Raw genomic sequence first — 15,252 nt, forward strand, 5'->3', positions numbered from 1 at the left:
AGCGCTCACTAAGGCTGCCGAGCTCCTATTTGGGCAGAAAAAACGTGCTCTCGCATCTAGGAAAAGCGTAAAGAAAAGAGTGTAGGGCTGCGTTAGCGAATGTCGACGTCAAAGGGCTGTGGAAGATTGGGTTGTTGCAGACAGTGTTTAGAAGATCGTGAAACACACAAATCCGGACTGCAGTGAAATACAACAGCAGGGAATATGCCCAATGGGGCACATGCATGCCATAAAAGCAGAAGCGATTTTCTCCGCCCATTCTCCCCGCCAGAGGCTCGAGATATGCCCCCAAGTATCTGTGGTGGGAAAAGCCGTGTGGCCAACACTAGAGTGGAACATGTGCGCCTAGCAATATTCCGAATAATTTTTTCTGGCCGTCGCTGTGCTTCCCGCCCATTTTCTTCGTTTTAGTCCCCTCATCTCCTCTCCTTCGCTTTTCTTACATCCTGCATCTGCAATATTGCAAACCCGCACACAACATTGCCGCCATAGAAACTTCGCCTTCTTGAAAGGCGAATAGGCCCAGGCGACACGATGTCTGTCGCGTCCAAGGTTCGTACTTTGTCTCGTTTCTCTGCAGGCAATTGTTTTCGCTCTCCGTTTTACTCCGCGAATCGCATTCGGTGGCCGATGCACGTCCATCGCAAGATCGCCCTCGTCGACCAATCTGCTTCGTCTTGCTTGTATGCGCAGCCGGCCGACAACATTGTGCCCTTGGCCACGGGCTGCCGGTCGGCATGCGTATACATCTCGCCGGCTTCTCCTGCTGCTCTCCAAGTGGTGGGCGATGGGGTGTGCCTGCGGATGGAGCAGCAGTCAATGCCTGTCTGGATGGTATAATTGCAGACGCTTATGCTGACTGTCGACTCGTCCCTGCAGAACCCGTATGACCTCCTCGGTAAGCAAGGCCAAGCCCCACCTCGCCTCTCCACCTCACCCCGCGATGCCTCCGCTCTCCGATCGCAAGCCCCAGTCGGCCATCTGCGCGCTGTGTGGCGTTTGGTCGGGGCAGCACAGGACCGGGAGGACGAAGCGCATATCAAAGGGAAAAGCGAACAGATGCAGCTAGATGCAGCGCATCGCGATGTTCGCTGTTGCAAACAGACAACTAACATGGCATTTTGTCTTCCTTAGGCAACGAGGATGGTGACGTGGACGCAGCTCCCACACAGGCCGCTGGTCGGATCACCAAGGATGCCAAGCCCCAGGCTGCTCCTCGGCGCACGGCTGGCAACGATGCCGGTAGGTTCCCCCCGGACAGCTGCTGTCAATTTGGCTGGACGACCGCTAAGTAGTGCCAGCCTTCCGTGACCGCAACGCCGGCAGCGACCGCAACCGGGTGAAGTCAACAGAGGAGGCGCCGCGCGGCGGTGCTCGTGGTGGCCGGGAAGCCCGTGTCCGTGGTGGTCGTGGCGGCCGTTTCCCCCGCGAGCGCGATGACCGGCACTCGAAGGGTCTCCCTGGGTATGTATTTGCCTGTTCTGTGGCTTGGTATCGTGTTGCTGACCAAGTAGTGCATCGGAGAAGCACGCCGGTGGCCACACTGAGGGCGATGCGGAGAAGCGGGACGAGGATGCTGGTGCGGCCATCGCTCAGAGCGACGAGAAGGCTGCCGCGGTCGAGGATGCCGCTGCGGTCGACGAGGAGCCCGAGGAGAAGCAGGTGACGCTGGATGACTACCTCGCCCAGCAGGCCGAGAAGAAGCTGAGCCTGGACGCCCAGCTGGCGGTGCGCCAGGCCAACGAGGGCACCAAGCTGGACAAGAAGTGGTCGTCGGCCAAGCCCCTGGTCAAGGAGGACGACGACGACTTCATCGCGGGCTCGAGCGGCAAGGCCAAGCGCGAGCGCGAGCGGAAGGTCAAGCAGGTCATCGAGATTGACCAGCGCTACGTCGAGCCCGAGCGGCCGGCCTTTGGCGGTGCACGTGGCGGCCGTGGTGGCCGTGGCGGCGCCCGTGGTGGCGATCGTGGCGGCGACCGTGGCGACCGTGGCGACCGTGGCGACCGTGCTGACCGTGGCGACCGTGCTGAGCGCGGTGAGTTCCGCGGTGGCCGTGGAGGTCCCCGTGGTGGTCCTCGTGGCGGCAGCCGTGGCCGTGGTGAGCCGCGCGGTGCCTTCCGTGGTGCCGCTGCTCCCCAGGGCGCGATCCGGGGCGCTGACCTCAATCCCAAGGACGAGAACGCCTTCCCCAGCCTGGGCAGCAACTAGGTCTGACGTGCCGCTTGCTGCTGTCGGTCGCCTCTGCCTAAGCAGACGGGGCGAGCGGACGAGATGGCAGAGGGTGCGTGGCGAGAGGCGCGAGTCGAATGGTGAATGGTGCCTGGATTTCCGGCCAGGTTTGGGATTTCAAACGGTCCTATCACGGGCACTCATACTTCAAAAGCATACTCCAAAAATAAAAAACAAACAGATGCCTTTTTTGTCTCTCTTCTGGCAATTAATGAGATGCGGCATGCAAGATCGTTCCGACCTTCCGGGGGAATAGGGGAAGCGGATGGTGGGATTCAGGCCGGTGGCATTTGCGATGGGATGTGTGGAGGAAAACGAAAAAAGGGTTTTGTTCATTGGAAGGGCTCTCGGGTCACAAAAGAAAAATAGGGGTGTACCTGATATAGGAATGGGGATCTGTTTCTCTCTGGTTTGTCTATTGCTCTCTAGTAGATGCTGCGTTCTATTTTATTTCTTTTCTGGAGCTGTGTTTTCTCGAAGAGGACGGCGACTTGACACAGACAGCCGTTGTGCTACTGCATCAGCTGTGGCCATCGGCCGTCATGACTGCTTACGTGAGAAACAAAGTAAGAGCAGTAGAAAGACAGATCCGATGAGATAAGAGTAGAAGCCTAAAATACAGAAACAACCGTAGACAAAAAGTCATGCTTGCCCATCGCTACATGCCGCTAACAAAATGCAGTACTGCCCAAATGAAGAAACAAATGATACATATATACACATACATGCCCTTTTACCGCGACAACCGTCGGACGGCCCCCCCAACATCGATGCTGACGCTGGCCACAAGAAGGACCACGTTAAAGGCAGCCATGAGGTAAAAAGGGGCGGCCGTGGTCCAGTGGTCGAACAGATAACCGCCCAGCTTGGTGAGCAGCAGAATGGCAGCCCCACCGCACCACGAATACATGCCGGCGATGGATCCCTTGAGGCGGATGCGCGAGGCTGCCGTCCCCGGGACAGAGGATAGCCGCCGGTGGTGGCTGGTGGTGGCCTCGGCATCAACGCCGTCGTAGGAGGCAGATCCGTCAAGGCCAGCGCCGAGGAGTGGAGCGGTCTCAGGGCCGTCGGTGGTGATGTCGTTGTGTCCAGACGCGAGGACGCCTTTGCCCAAGGCACCAAGGCTGCATACGATGGCCCCGATCTGGCTGATGCCGATCAGGGTGGCGGCCAGGAAGACGATGGGCGAGCCACCACGGCCAGCCTCGTCGCTGAACTCAGGGCTCGGCAGCAGGGCGAAGAGCAGGTAGCCGGCGACGCCAAAGAGGCTGGCCACGACGATGGGCACATTTACGCGACCAGGCCGGTGGCTCGAGAGGTAGCCGAAGAGCGGGGCGCATAGCAGGCCCATCAGCTGGGCGACACCCGTCAGGATAGACGCCAGCACGTAGGCAGCACGGCACTCCTCCTTCAGCTCAGGCGACGAGTCGTGGGGCGAGCCCTGACAGTAGCCGTTGCGGATGAAGAAGGCGTTGACAAAGAGCGGCACAAACAGCGAGATGGCCACGGTCGAGGCACGGGCCACGAAGCCGCCCAGGTAGCCGAGGGCAATGTCGGCGTCGGTGAAGCCGAGCCGCACAGAGTCACGGAGCAGTCGCCAGTATGGGACGGGTGAAGAAGAGGGGGGCTGTTCCGTTCGGCTTTCCGCGAGCACTTCGTCGATGCTGAGCAAGTCGGTACGACGGCGAGATGAAGAAGGAGAAGACGTAGCAGCAGGGGCTGCAGCAGAAGGATGGCCGAGCAGCATGTGCCAGCCTTTGCCTTCCTCACCACGTAGGCCTCGCAGACCGAAAAAGACAAAGACGGCAATGAAGAGGGCGACGAGGGCGACGACGTAGAAGCTGTGGGCAACGGCCTCGGCCATGGTGATGCCGTCGACGCGGCCAAACTGCGCCGGCAGCGGCAGGAACAGCGAGAGGGCCACGAGGGCGCCGCAGCCGGTGAAGACGCCGACAAAACCGGCGAGCTTGCCAGGCTTGCTGGCAGCCTGCGAATCGTCGTCGCTATCGGCACGGCTTTGCTGCTGCTGGCTCTCGGCAAAACGCTCGGGCGTGATGGTCAGCTGGGACTCCATCGAGAGCGCACTGTCGCGGGGGTTGCGTCTCGTCTTGGGCGGGCTGTTGGCGGCATCGTCGTTCTGGGACGTGTCTGCCGTCTCAGCCGTCAGAGACGGCAGAATAGCTGTGACCATTGTGGCCCTGAGGAGTTAGTAAGGAGTGCAGAGATGGAAAGAAGAGAAAGCGAAGATCAAAATTACGCTGCCGTGGCCCCAATGGCAAACAAAATACGAGCCAGCAGCAGCTGGGGATACACATTGACAGCCGTAACGGTCAGGACGAGGGCGAGAGCGATGACAGCATAGCCGATGACGGCAACCAGACGCACGCCCAGACGATCGGACACGAGACCCCAGACGGGACAGGCGACCAGGGCGACAAGCTCGTCGACGAAGCCCAGCGTGCCGACAATGTCACCCACACCATTCTTGACGCCAATGCGGTCTGTGATGACAAACGAGATGCTGCTGTTGAGGAAGACGAGGAAGGAGATGGAGAAGAGCGAGATGCCCAACAGGTACGTGGCCGCCTGCAGCGGCGTCGTCGACCGCGCAAACGGCAGTCTGTGCATGATGGACAGCGCCATGGTGGTGGTGTTGGTGGGGGAGTGCCAACTTCGGAGAGCTCTTGATGCTGAGAGAAAGTAAATAAAGGTACAGGTAGGCAGAAGGCCAGACGATCGGACGAGGAGACGGAGCAATGGTCAGATTGAAACCAGACCAGCTTGCTTGAGTGTGGACTGACTGTCTGCTAAAAAGGGAGAAGGAAGAGGGAAGAATGCTGGCGAGTAACGCGAGAGGATCGTCGCGTCGTCTCAAGAATGGCCGCTATTATACGGAGTACCATCTTACGTATCGGACGAAGAGCTCTCTCTACATCTCCATACAAATCACGCTGAGCTCCGAAGGACTTAAGGACTTACGAGAAAAAAGCAGAGCGCTAGCGTCGTTCCTGCTACAGTGGTACGAGTGCCAGACCAGGCCTGGACGCGGGGCTCTTCAGGGCAGCTGGCATGCTATAGTGCTGTGGTGCTGCACTGCGGCGGCGGCCGAGGTCGGAAGCGACAGGCTATCTGTCCTAGCCGCTTTGGGCCTTTCACCGCCCACTGGTTGGCGATAATATTCTTTTCGTTTGATCCTGATGAGGTCAGTCGGCTCGCTCGCCTCTCTCGTAGGACGCGCGCCGCACCACAGAGCGATTTCGAGGCCGGTCTACGCTTGCACCTCTTTTCGTCTTCGAGCCAGGACGCCCCGCCATGTCGGCTTCTCTGCCCGGCAGCCGAGAGCTGCCCGCCTCGCAGTACGACCTCAACACATACTGGGGACGAGTCCAGCACACGGCAGGCATCACCGATCCCAGGACTCTACTGGTTGGCAGCGCAGGGCTGGAGCAGGCCAAGAGGGCCATCATTTCCTACAAGCAGGGCGAGGTCAAGGAGATGACGCCAGAGCTGTGGCAGGCCAAGAAGATTGTCGACTCGACGCTGCACCCAGGTCAGTGAGAGAGAGAGAGATGGCCGGGTATCGAGCTGACAAGGCTACAGATACGGGCGAGCCGGTGCTACTGCCGTTCCGCATGTCCTGCTTTGTTCTGACGAATCTGGTGGTGACGGCTGGCATGTTGACGCCAGGTCTCGGGGTGAGTGGTTTGTGTTGTGTTGTTTCCCTTGTGCCTTGTTCCTCTTCCTCTTCCATAAACGAACACACTTTCGCTCTGACTTCATCCCACCTTCTCCTCGTACCAGTTTCCCCACGCTGACAGGTCAGACCACGGGCACGGTGCTGTGGCAGATTGCCAACCAGTCGGTCAACGTGGCCGTCAACAGCTCCAACGCCAACAAATCGTCGCCCCTGACGTACGGCAAGCTGGCCCAGTCGTACTGCCTGGCCGTCGGCGCCTCGTGCTCCGTCGCCGTCGGGCTCAACAGCCTGGTGCCGCGCCTGCGCCACCTCGCCCCGTCCACCCGCCTGGTGCTGGGCCGCCTGGTGCCTTTTGCTGCTGTTGCCAGCGCCGGCGCCCTCAACGTCTTTCTGATGCGCGGCGAGGAGATGCGCACTGGCATCGACGTGTATCCGGTTGGCGAGGATGGGGTCGCAGCAGCGGCCGAGTCGCTCGGTCGCAGCAAAAAGGCCGCCGTCCTGGCCGTCGGCGAGACCGCCCTCTCGCGCGTGCTCAACAGCTCGCCCGTCATGGTGATTCCGGCGCTGCTGCTCGTGCGGCTGCAGCGGGCCGCCTGGCTGCAGCAGCGGCCGCGTCTGACGCTGCCCGTCAACCTCGGCCTCATCACGGCCACCAGCTTCGCCGTCCTGCCACTGGCTTTGGCCGCGTTTCCGCAGCGCCAGAAGATCGCGGCTGACTCGCTGGAGCCGCAGTTCCACGGCCGCGGCGGTGCCGGCGGCCTGGTCGAGTTCAACCGGGGCATCTAGGACGGAGGAGTGGTAGCAACCGGTGGTGGATACATAGCATGTAAAACACTATGTACTCCGTATCTTACTCATCTCAACCACAGCGAAAGATCGACAGCCTGGTCGTCCGAAAAATGGACTAGCAAAGGCAAAGCGGAAACGATAGGCTCCATCATGTCACATGGCTGGTCAGACAGACGTGAATGGCTAGGGAAGACCGGCTGACTCGATCCGAGACGGTATCTTCTTTCGAACTCGGGCAGAACGTAAGATACTCCGTTAGGACGGAACGGAGGAGGTTGAAAACGGGTCAGACGTTAAGACACTACGTCGAAAACGGGTGTAAACGGCAGGAGACGGCGCCAGATCTTGCTCGTAAAACTCCGGACGGAGTAGCGCCGTTTGGGAGCGACCGCGGGCGGTTTAGCCTGTCCGTTCCTTCTGCACGAGAATGGTAGGAATAGGCAGAAAGCACGGCCGATCTTGGCAGGCAAATCCTCAATCTCCCGTCTCCCAAATAAAAACACAAAACACAAAACGTGCACTCTGTGGCACAGACGTGAACTTACGTCGTAGATACGTTACGGACAGATGAAAGGGGATCGAACCCGCCGCCTGCAGGAGGGCTGCACGCCACGGCGGTATCTTACGTATCAGCCCTTAAACAGATGCCGCAGGATCCGCACGAGTGCCCGGGTTGGAGAGGGCAGAGCGAGGGCTTCTGCCTGCAGCTAAGGCAGTCTGAGAACCACTTTTGCGGAGTCATGGCGCCGCCTGGAGAATCTCCTCCGCCCTGGGCACACACGCACACGCACACCCAAAGTTGGCCCAGCCGGTCTGCAGAGCCTGAACACCGGAGTGCTTCAGTATTACAGAGGTGAGATACGACAACCCGCTGCCGATTGCTGCCTCTCATTGGCCTAGCAAGCGTACGGAGTAGGACTATGTAGGCATGGCGCGAGTGGACCGCCACCCTCGGCTTTGCCTTTCCTTTTCCTCGTCCTGCTGGCTGGCTGCTTGGCCTGCTCTGATCTCAGAGGCCGCAGTGTGCTCGGCATCCCCTTTCAGACCTTTCAGGTTTTCCCTCGACTCTTTGCCCTGTTCCGTTGGGCCTCTCAGTGGCGATCTTTCTACATAGTATCGGTTCTGTTACTCGTTGTTCTGTTGCACGACAACGTGTCGTATTGGTCGACTGCTGAGGCAACTTTTTCCTCTTATTTTTGTCTTTTGTTTTTGTCTTTTATTTTTGTCTATTTCTTTTTTGGAGACAGGGCCGTCTTATATTACCCGGCAGTGCGACAAGGGCCTCCCTCTACTTTCCAAAAGTCCCTGCCAGGGGGGTTTTTAATAACAGGCGTTCTGTGTCGGGTCAGAAATGCAGGGTGGACAGCGCGTAGGCGCTAGGAAACGTGCTGCGACAACCTTCTTTTCAGTGGAGGCACTCAGAATGGGATCTCAACCTATGCAGTTCGTTACGTAGCGAGTGACGAGTAGTGTGGGCACCCGGTTCAACAAAAAGTGAATGGATGTGAGTAAGAGAGACAGCAAGGCACCGGCTGCGCTGCACGTAGATTGCTCTCGCCCTCTGCCACTCGCAGAAGCTTTTCTTCTCCCTTTGTGATGTTTCGAACCGACGGTCTCGTATCATCTTAAGCTGTCTCTGCTGCTGCTATTTTCCACCTGACACAGGGCTCTTTCCAGATTTACCGGACACAGTGCTTCCACAAACTCGCACAGTGAGACAAAGGAAGACCAAACAGAGCCAAACGACATTGGTAGGACGCAGAAGAAGACGGGAAATTCAGACGGCCGGGTGAGGGCAGAGTCGGCCGTGATTCCGGCGGTGCCAGAGCAGAGGAAAAAAAAGCAGGACAAGAGGGCATCCGACCGACAGCCAGCGTGCCATGCGGCGTGACGAGAGATAAGAACGGCCGCCTCTGCACCGTCTGAGCAGCGCTCCTTCCCCTCCCAGCCAACACCCGCCCCAGCCAGCCAGCCGCGCCCCCCTTCTCCGCCTGCAAAATTGTATGGCGAGACGCACGCAACACCACGACAGCAAACTACTGGCCGGCCTCTAGGGCATTTTCCCTTCCCACTCTCGGCCTCTCCTGTCCTCTCTTCGTCTGCCTCTCCCCTCCCTCCCTCTCCTGCTTCTCAAACCTGGCGTTTGCTCTTCCGACTCACATCGCTCTCTGCTCGTCCCTACTGTCTAGCTGTCCTGCCTTTCTACTGCCCCCCAAGGGACGTCGGGAAAACGCCAACACCCGGCCGACACCCCGTCATTCCACTCGCTCCCGTTTCTGCTCCTATTGCTTGCCACGAGCCGGCCGTTGCTTCTGCACGCGTCCTGACCTCCAGAGGCCCTTTGGCTTGTGGACAGAGGCCCGAAACAGTCGACTGGCCTCGAGAGAGATTCTGGAAATCCAGACATCCGCAGCCAGAGGTCCGATCAGGCCCTGTTTTTTTCGCCTTTTGGGGCTTAGCCCGCTAAACGCTCGCCTTTGTCGTCGACAAGCCGCTGTATCCCCGGGGCGATACAGGCAACGCACACCCCACAACGCCCCCCCCTCTGTCGCCCTTCTCATTTCTCGCTCTACCTTTCGTCTCTCTCGTCTCTCGTCTCGGCTAGACGAGTCAATTCACGACAACACGCGGCAGCTTCAGCACAATGTCGACACCGACGACAGCCACTGCGACGCTGCCTCAATATTCCAGCTTCCACCCGTTTTCACACCAGTCGTCCTACTTGCAGGCTCTACCTGCTCCATATTCCCAGGTCTCGACCTCGACGGGAATCCATCTTCCTCCACCGGCAGCGATGACGAACGGGGTGGCCGTGTCGAGCCATGCTCGGGCGCCGCTCTATTCCAGCAGCTCGTCGCAGTCGCACTACGCGTCTGTAAGAGACATCGAAGGGCCAGGCCCAGTACACGGCACGTCCTTGGCCGAAAACCCGACACAGACCAGCACCACAGCCACGGCTGCACCCTCACGGTCGCCCGAGGGTACGTTCTCGCGAAAACGACGTCGGTCTGGCCCTCCGGACTGGGAGTCATTTTACAAGAACGGCCTGCCGCAGGAGGTGATTGTCATCGAAGACACGCCTGAGCGAGACGAACAGGCTGCATACGGCAGCAGTGGCGCTGCGGTGCGCACTAATGCTCCTGCGGCTGTTTCTGCTGTTTCTGCTGTTTCTGCTGCCTCTGCTGCCTCTGCTGCCTCTGCTGCCTCTGCTGCCTCTGCTGTCTCTGCTGTCTCTGTGTCGGCTGCTCCTGTCGCGGCTGCTTCCTACCACAGCGAAACGCAGGCGGCCAACGTGGATGGAGAACAGCACTCGGCCAAAAAGCGGAGGCGGCTCGACGAGTCGCTGTCGACGACCAGCACGCTGGTCGCGAGCGGCCGCTACGACCCCGTCTACAATTATCCTCAGCCCAGCGGGTCGACAGCGTCCAGCGAGCGGACCAATTCCAACTCGTACGCCAACGCTGCCGCGACAGCCGCAAATACCGCAACGTCGTCGCTCGCGTCAACCCGTGGCTACCCGGCGGCCTACGAGGCCACGGCTGCCAGCCAGAAGCTGAGGAGGACCACCCGCCAGCAGGCGGCAAACGAATCCAAGAAGAGAGACCCGGACATGACTGTGATGGGCCTTGCCTTTACTCACTATCGCCCACCTCCTCTTCCGCCCGTCAAGGCACCGGAGGTAGAGGTCAAAGTGATCCATGACGTACGTTTTTTTTTGTCGCATCGCTTTTCGACATCATCTATCTACTGTTGTCGCTCTTGTTGTTTTGTTTCCATTTCGTGTCCATCTCCATCTGTGCAGCCTACTGACATATGTAGGCACGTTACGACAAGAGCGTCAAGGTCGACGACGAGGACGGCCATTACATTGTTGTGCCAGACGCCGACCTGACCGAACGCTGTATGTCTCCTGCCCTATACGCCCGTTTCGATTAGCACACAGCCGCGACTGACTGATACTTTGCAGACCAATTGGTCAAGCTGCTCGGCCAAGGCACTTTCGGCAAGGTCGTGCAGGCCCGTGATCGTCGGAGCAAGAAGCTGGTGGCTATTAAGATCATTCGATCTGTGCAGAAATACCGTGATGCGTCCCGCATAGAACTACGTGTTCTCGAGACGCTCAAAGCCAACGACCGGGAGAACCGGAACCGCTGCATCCACCTGTTCGAATGCTTTGACTTCCGCGGACACATTTGCATTGTGATGGACCTTTTGGGCCAGAGCATCTTTGACTTTCTGAAGGGCAACACGTTTGTTCCATTCCCCAACAGCCAGATACAGAGTTTTGCACGGCAGCTCTTCACCAGCGTTGCATGTGAGTGGTGCACCTTGCTTAATCGCCATGTCCTTTTTCCCCTGCTGACAAGCCGACAACCTGCAGTCTTGCATGATCTACAACTTATCCACACGGATCTGAAGCCTGAGAACATCCTACTCGTCGACGCAAACTACCAGACATTTACATACAACCGCAAAATCCCGTCGTCTTCTACGATTGTAGCGCGGCAAGCCTCACAGCGAAGAGTGCTTCTGGACACGGAGATACGGTTGATTGACTTTGGGTCTGCCACATTCCAAGACGAATATCACTCTTCTGTCGTGTCGACGCGCCACTACCGGGCGCCAGAAATCATACTCGGCCTCGGCTGGTCGTTCCCGTGCGACATCTGGAGCATAGGCTGCATTCTTGTGGAGTTCTTTACGGGCGATGCACTCTTCCAGACCCACGATAATCTCGAACATCTAGCGATGATGGAAGCGGTGTGCGACTGCCGCATCGATGCGCACCTCGTACAGCAGGTGACCAAATCACCTCGACACGGAGGCAACCCGGCGTCAAAGTGAGTGCTGTCTTTCTCTTTCTGGCTGGCTGCTCTTGTATACTGACAGTTGCAGATACTTCAAAAGGGCCAAGCTTAACTACCCGACGACAGAAACGACGCGGGCATCCCGGAGATTTGTCAAGGCTATGAAGAGGTTAAATGTGAGTGCCGGGTTGGACGGACGACAGGAGGCGGACGGTGTCGGCTGACCAGCTCGTGCAGGACATCATCCCACGCAGCAATAATTTCTTGAAGCAGTTCCTGGACCTGCTCAAGCGCATTTTTGTGTACGACCCAGCCAAGCGGATCACGGCAAAGGAGGCGCTGCTACACCCTTGGTTCCGGGAGGTGGCGCTTCAGGACGACGGGACGGTGGCGGCAAAGATCCGGCAAGAGCGGGCGGCAGCGTCCAGCTGAAGCATTTCGAGCGTTTGAGCATCTGAGCATTCGAGCATTCGAGCATTCAAGCACGAGCACGAGCACGAGCACGAGCATCGGCGAGCGCCCGGTTGGATAGACGGAGAATGTTGGGCCTGGCACCTGCTGGCAACTTGCGATTTGGGCGTTTGGCGAAGGGCACGACAAGCTGGTGTTGTATATGTGGACATGTGGAAAAGTACTGGCATAGGATTACAGGGATTACGGAGAACACGATCATGGCTGCTTTAGCAGGGGGCGTATCGACCTGAACGGGGCGGGAAACGAAGAGGCTAATCCGGGGACTGTTTCTCTGGCGTTATTTGTTGCTTGCCATGTTGTCACTGTTTGCCACCATTTGTTTTTTGATTTTGATTTTGACTTGGCCGAGACGGCCAGCCTTTATACCAGCACGGCTATTGAGCCGAGGACAGCAAGTATGCGATGTGTCCTAATTCATGGATGTCACCGGGTGGTTTTTTCTACTTGCCAACGTTTTGGATGGTCGAAGACAGATGATCGATTTGACCAGGGCACGGAGCAGGGACAACAGCACCGCGACAATGGAGACGAATAAAAGAGGATCGATCGCAATAGGGTGACACAAAGGCGAACAGGACGAGAACGGTCCTTTGCCGGCCCCCATTTTTGCCCTTTGTGACGATGAAAGGCTTTTGTCCATGACTGTGAACAAGGACGACCCAAGACTGGACAGAGGTCTTTGTCGTCGTCCTCATCTTGTGCTGTCTATGTGCTATTTAATACTCTGGGCAGCGGGTGCTCTCCCGATCCTGCGGCAAGATTATTTCCCAAACTACAAGGCTGCACGGTACCCTGAGGTTACGACGATATCTACGCACAAACGACATATCGCTTTCAGTAACGGCACGGTCATTCTTTGTTCATTGCGACCAGCAACTTACAAACAGACAGACGAGGTGAGCAAACAGGACGTCCTCTTGCACGTTGACTTAATGCTTGACACTAGTTACACACACATACATACATGCAAAAACACACCACGACAATGGGCATCTCACTGCACGACATGCCGCAGAGCGACCTAGACGCGCTGGCAGCGATGTTGTCGTTGCCGACGGACCACCTCGACCGCGTCGATAGCGGCATGGTGCGGCCGTCGGGCAGCTGGCTGGCGGACCAGGCGGCGCTGACGGCGCAGCTTCCCAGCGGACTACTGCGACCGCCGGCTCCGCTCAACTGGGCAGTGCAGGCGTCGCAGATGGCCAAGCGCGTAGCCATGGGGGTGTCAGGCGGCGGCGACGCGCTGGCAGCCCGGGCCGCCAGCGAGGGTGTGCGGCTAGAGGCGAGGCTACGGCCACGGACAGCGCCCACTGTCCTCTGTCCGGCCCATCGGAAGATGCACCCGGCGCTGATCCGGGAGGTGTTTTACTACGTGACGCGAGAGGTGGCAGACCGGGCAGATCCAGTGAGACGCCACAGCCGAGGGGATTGCGAATACGTCATGTGTCGGTCTGTAACGGTGCGCGACTGGGGCAACCGGATGCTGGGCGTCTGCGCGCTCTGGTCTGATCGCCACACCTTTGGTCGGCTCGAGCAAGGCACGTTGGGGACGAGCAGTGCGACCGAGACGGCAGCGGCAGCGACGGCGACACGGCGACACATCGAGGCCGGCCAGCGAATGCCACACCTACAGCTGCCGTGTGAAGTGTGCGTGCTGGCGGCGATGGCGGCACAGAGCCAGACGCTGGTGGACCTGCAGGCGTCGATGCTCAGCCGGATGGCCCTGGATGCGTACGGGCAGCGGCGAGAGAGAGAGAGGGAGCGAGAGAGGAAGGGAAAGGGGAAGGGAAAAGAGAAGGAAAAGGCCGAGAAGGATTTCAAACCCAAACACCCTCATCTCTGGCAAATTGTCCAGTCGTGGGTCACGGCCTTTGGCGACGACGACGCGGCCGAGATCCGGCGACGAAGCCAGACCCTGGCCAAAGAGCTGTACGTCGTGCGGCTGTGCGAGTGTCGACGACGTCGCCGTCTGGACCAGAACCGCCTTGGTCATCACTATCGGTACCTGCACGCACGATATCAGAGCGGCAGCGGGCCAGCCAGCAGCAGCAGCAGCAAGAATCCCGCACGCATGGCCACCAAGCATGGCCACCGGCTGCCTCTGCCGCTGCTGCCAAGCAGCCAAGACGCCTGGAGCGGGCTGACTGATCTGCAGGCGACTGTGGGCCGAGAGGAGGCTGAGGCTGAGGCTGAGGCCGAGGGGCCTCTCCGGGCCAGTCGCGTCTACCAGAGACGCAATCTGGCCGGAAGCCTCGCAGAAAGCACAGCCCACCAGCTAGAGAAGCCGGCCGAATGGGAAGAAGCTTATCGACGTCACGTGCTCGAGAGCAGGTCTGAGGTGCCTCCCTGCGACGGCGACGCCGATGACCAGGCCTCGTTTGTCACCATGACCGTTCACACGGAGGCCGGACCCTCAGGGCAGGTTGCTGTTGTCCCACCGATCATGGAGCTGCCGACGCCGCCACCATCGCCGTCAGCGGCGGTGTCTGTGGTGCCAGCACCGTCCAGCGTGTACTCCCAGGGCGACAAGGCTGGCGAGGAGCACGTGACTTCTCGAAAACACGTGACGTCGACTTACCGGCCGCCAGCGGGCGTGCGGCGGCCGGTGACGCCGGCGTCGTACGTGGCGCTGCAGGCGGACGTGACAGCGTCATTTGCGGAGGGGGCGACCAAGACGTCGACGAGGGCGTCGACGAGAGTGTCGGCAGCGAGACCACCGGCATGCAGACCACCACCCCCTTCCGCGTACTCTCACCGCGCACGCACGCATCACGACGACACCGCCTCGACGGTGCTGCCGGACGACTCCATCAGCTGCGTGATGGACCGGCGGCGAGAGCGGGAGGTGCGCGAGCAGGAACGGGAGCGTGAGTGGGCAGAACGACGAGAGCGGCGGCGGGAGCGCGAGGAGCGCCAGAGACAGCGGGACAAGGGGGGTGGTGGAAAGAGCAGCGGAAAAGCCAGCGCAAAGGACAGCGGAAAGGCAAATGCTGGCAAGAACGGCAGCTCCAAGCATCCTCCTGCGGCTTCCTGCCGTCCACCGCATCGCGATCTGCCACGACACCGACAGCCGGCCGCTGCCCCCAAGACGACGTCACAGGCGCCGACAATGGCCGAGACTGACTACACGGCCACGACAAGGTGGCCATCGGGACGAGGACGATGAGTCCCATGTGAGTGGATTACGTAATGTATGAGTAAGCCGTATTGGGTAGTCAATGCATGGATGAGGACATACTATGTAGTTCGTGCCTT

General features: G+C 59.2%; 5 protein-coding genes across 5 annotated transcripts; 4 read left to right on the plus strand and 1 right to left on the minus strand.

Annotated features, from left to right (window-relative positions):
* Positions 1-630: 630 nt before the first annotated feature.
* Positions 631-2,208, plus strand: CMQ_7149 (telomere and ribosome associated protein; the record flags this gene model as incomplete). Its single annotated transcript, XM_014314154.1, has 5 exons — positions 631-834; positions 880-898; positions 1,135-1,242; positions 1,296-1,464; positions 1,515-2,208. The coding sequence occupies 5 exons, from the start codon at positions 631-633 to the stop codon at positions 2,206-2,208; spliced, it is 1,194 nt and encodes a 397-aa protein (XP_014169629.1).
* Positions 2,209-2,962: 754 nt separating this feature from the next.
* CMQ_7197 (major facilitator superfamily transporter) lies at positions 2,963-4,872 on the minus strand (the record flags this gene model as incomplete). Its single annotated transcript, XM_014314202.1, has 2 exons — positions 2,963-4,427; positions 4,487-4,872. 2 exons carry the CDS (start codon positions 4,870-4,872, stop codon positions 2,963-2,965), a joined length of 1,851 nt encoding a protein of 616 aa, XP_014169677.1.
* A 669-nt stretch (positions 4,873-5,541) lies between these two features.
* On the plus strand, positions 5,542-6,712 carry CMQ_7345 (mitochondrial cation transporter; the record flags this gene model as incomplete). Its single annotated transcript, XM_014314350.1, has 3 exons — positions 5,542-5,779; positions 5,830-5,924; positions 6,053-6,712. 3 exons carry the CDS (start codon positions 5,542-5,544, stop codon positions 6,710-6,712), a joined length of 993 nt encoding a protein of 330 aa, XP_014169825.1.
* Positions 6,713-9,359: 2,647 nt separating this feature from the next.
* Positions 9,360-11,955, plus strand: CMQ_7295 (protein kinase; the record flags this gene model as incomplete). The annotated part of the gene is made up of 7 exons (XM_014314300.1): positions 9,360-9,773; positions 9,999-10,418; positions 10,535-10,616; positions 10,683-11,030; positions 11,097-11,556; positions 11,612-11,699; positions 11,761-11,955. 7 exons carry the CDS (start codon positions 9,360-9,362, stop codon positions 11,953-11,955), a joined length of 2,007 nt encoding a protein of 668 aa, XP_014169775.1.
* A 1,027-nt stretch (positions 11,956-12,982) lies between these two features.
* CMQ_7046 (uncharacterized protein) lies at positions 12,983-15,163 on the plus strand (the record flags this gene model as incomplete). The annotated part of the gene is made up of 2 exons (XM_014314051.1): positions 12,983-13,684; positions 13,853-15,163. 2 exons carry the CDS (start codon positions 12,983-12,985, stop codon positions 15,161-15,163), a joined length of 2,013 nt encoding a protein of 670 aa, XP_014169526.1.
* Positions 15,164-15,252: the final 89 nt, after the last annotated feature.

This window comes from Grosmannia clavigera, assembly GCF_000143105.1.
Source record: "Grosmannia clavigera kw1407 unplaced genomic scaffold GCSC_173, whole genome shotgun sequence".
Lineage (NCBI taxonomy): Eukaryota > Fungi > Ascomycota > Sordariomycetes > Ophiostomatales > Ophiostomataceae > Leptographium > Leptographium clavigerum.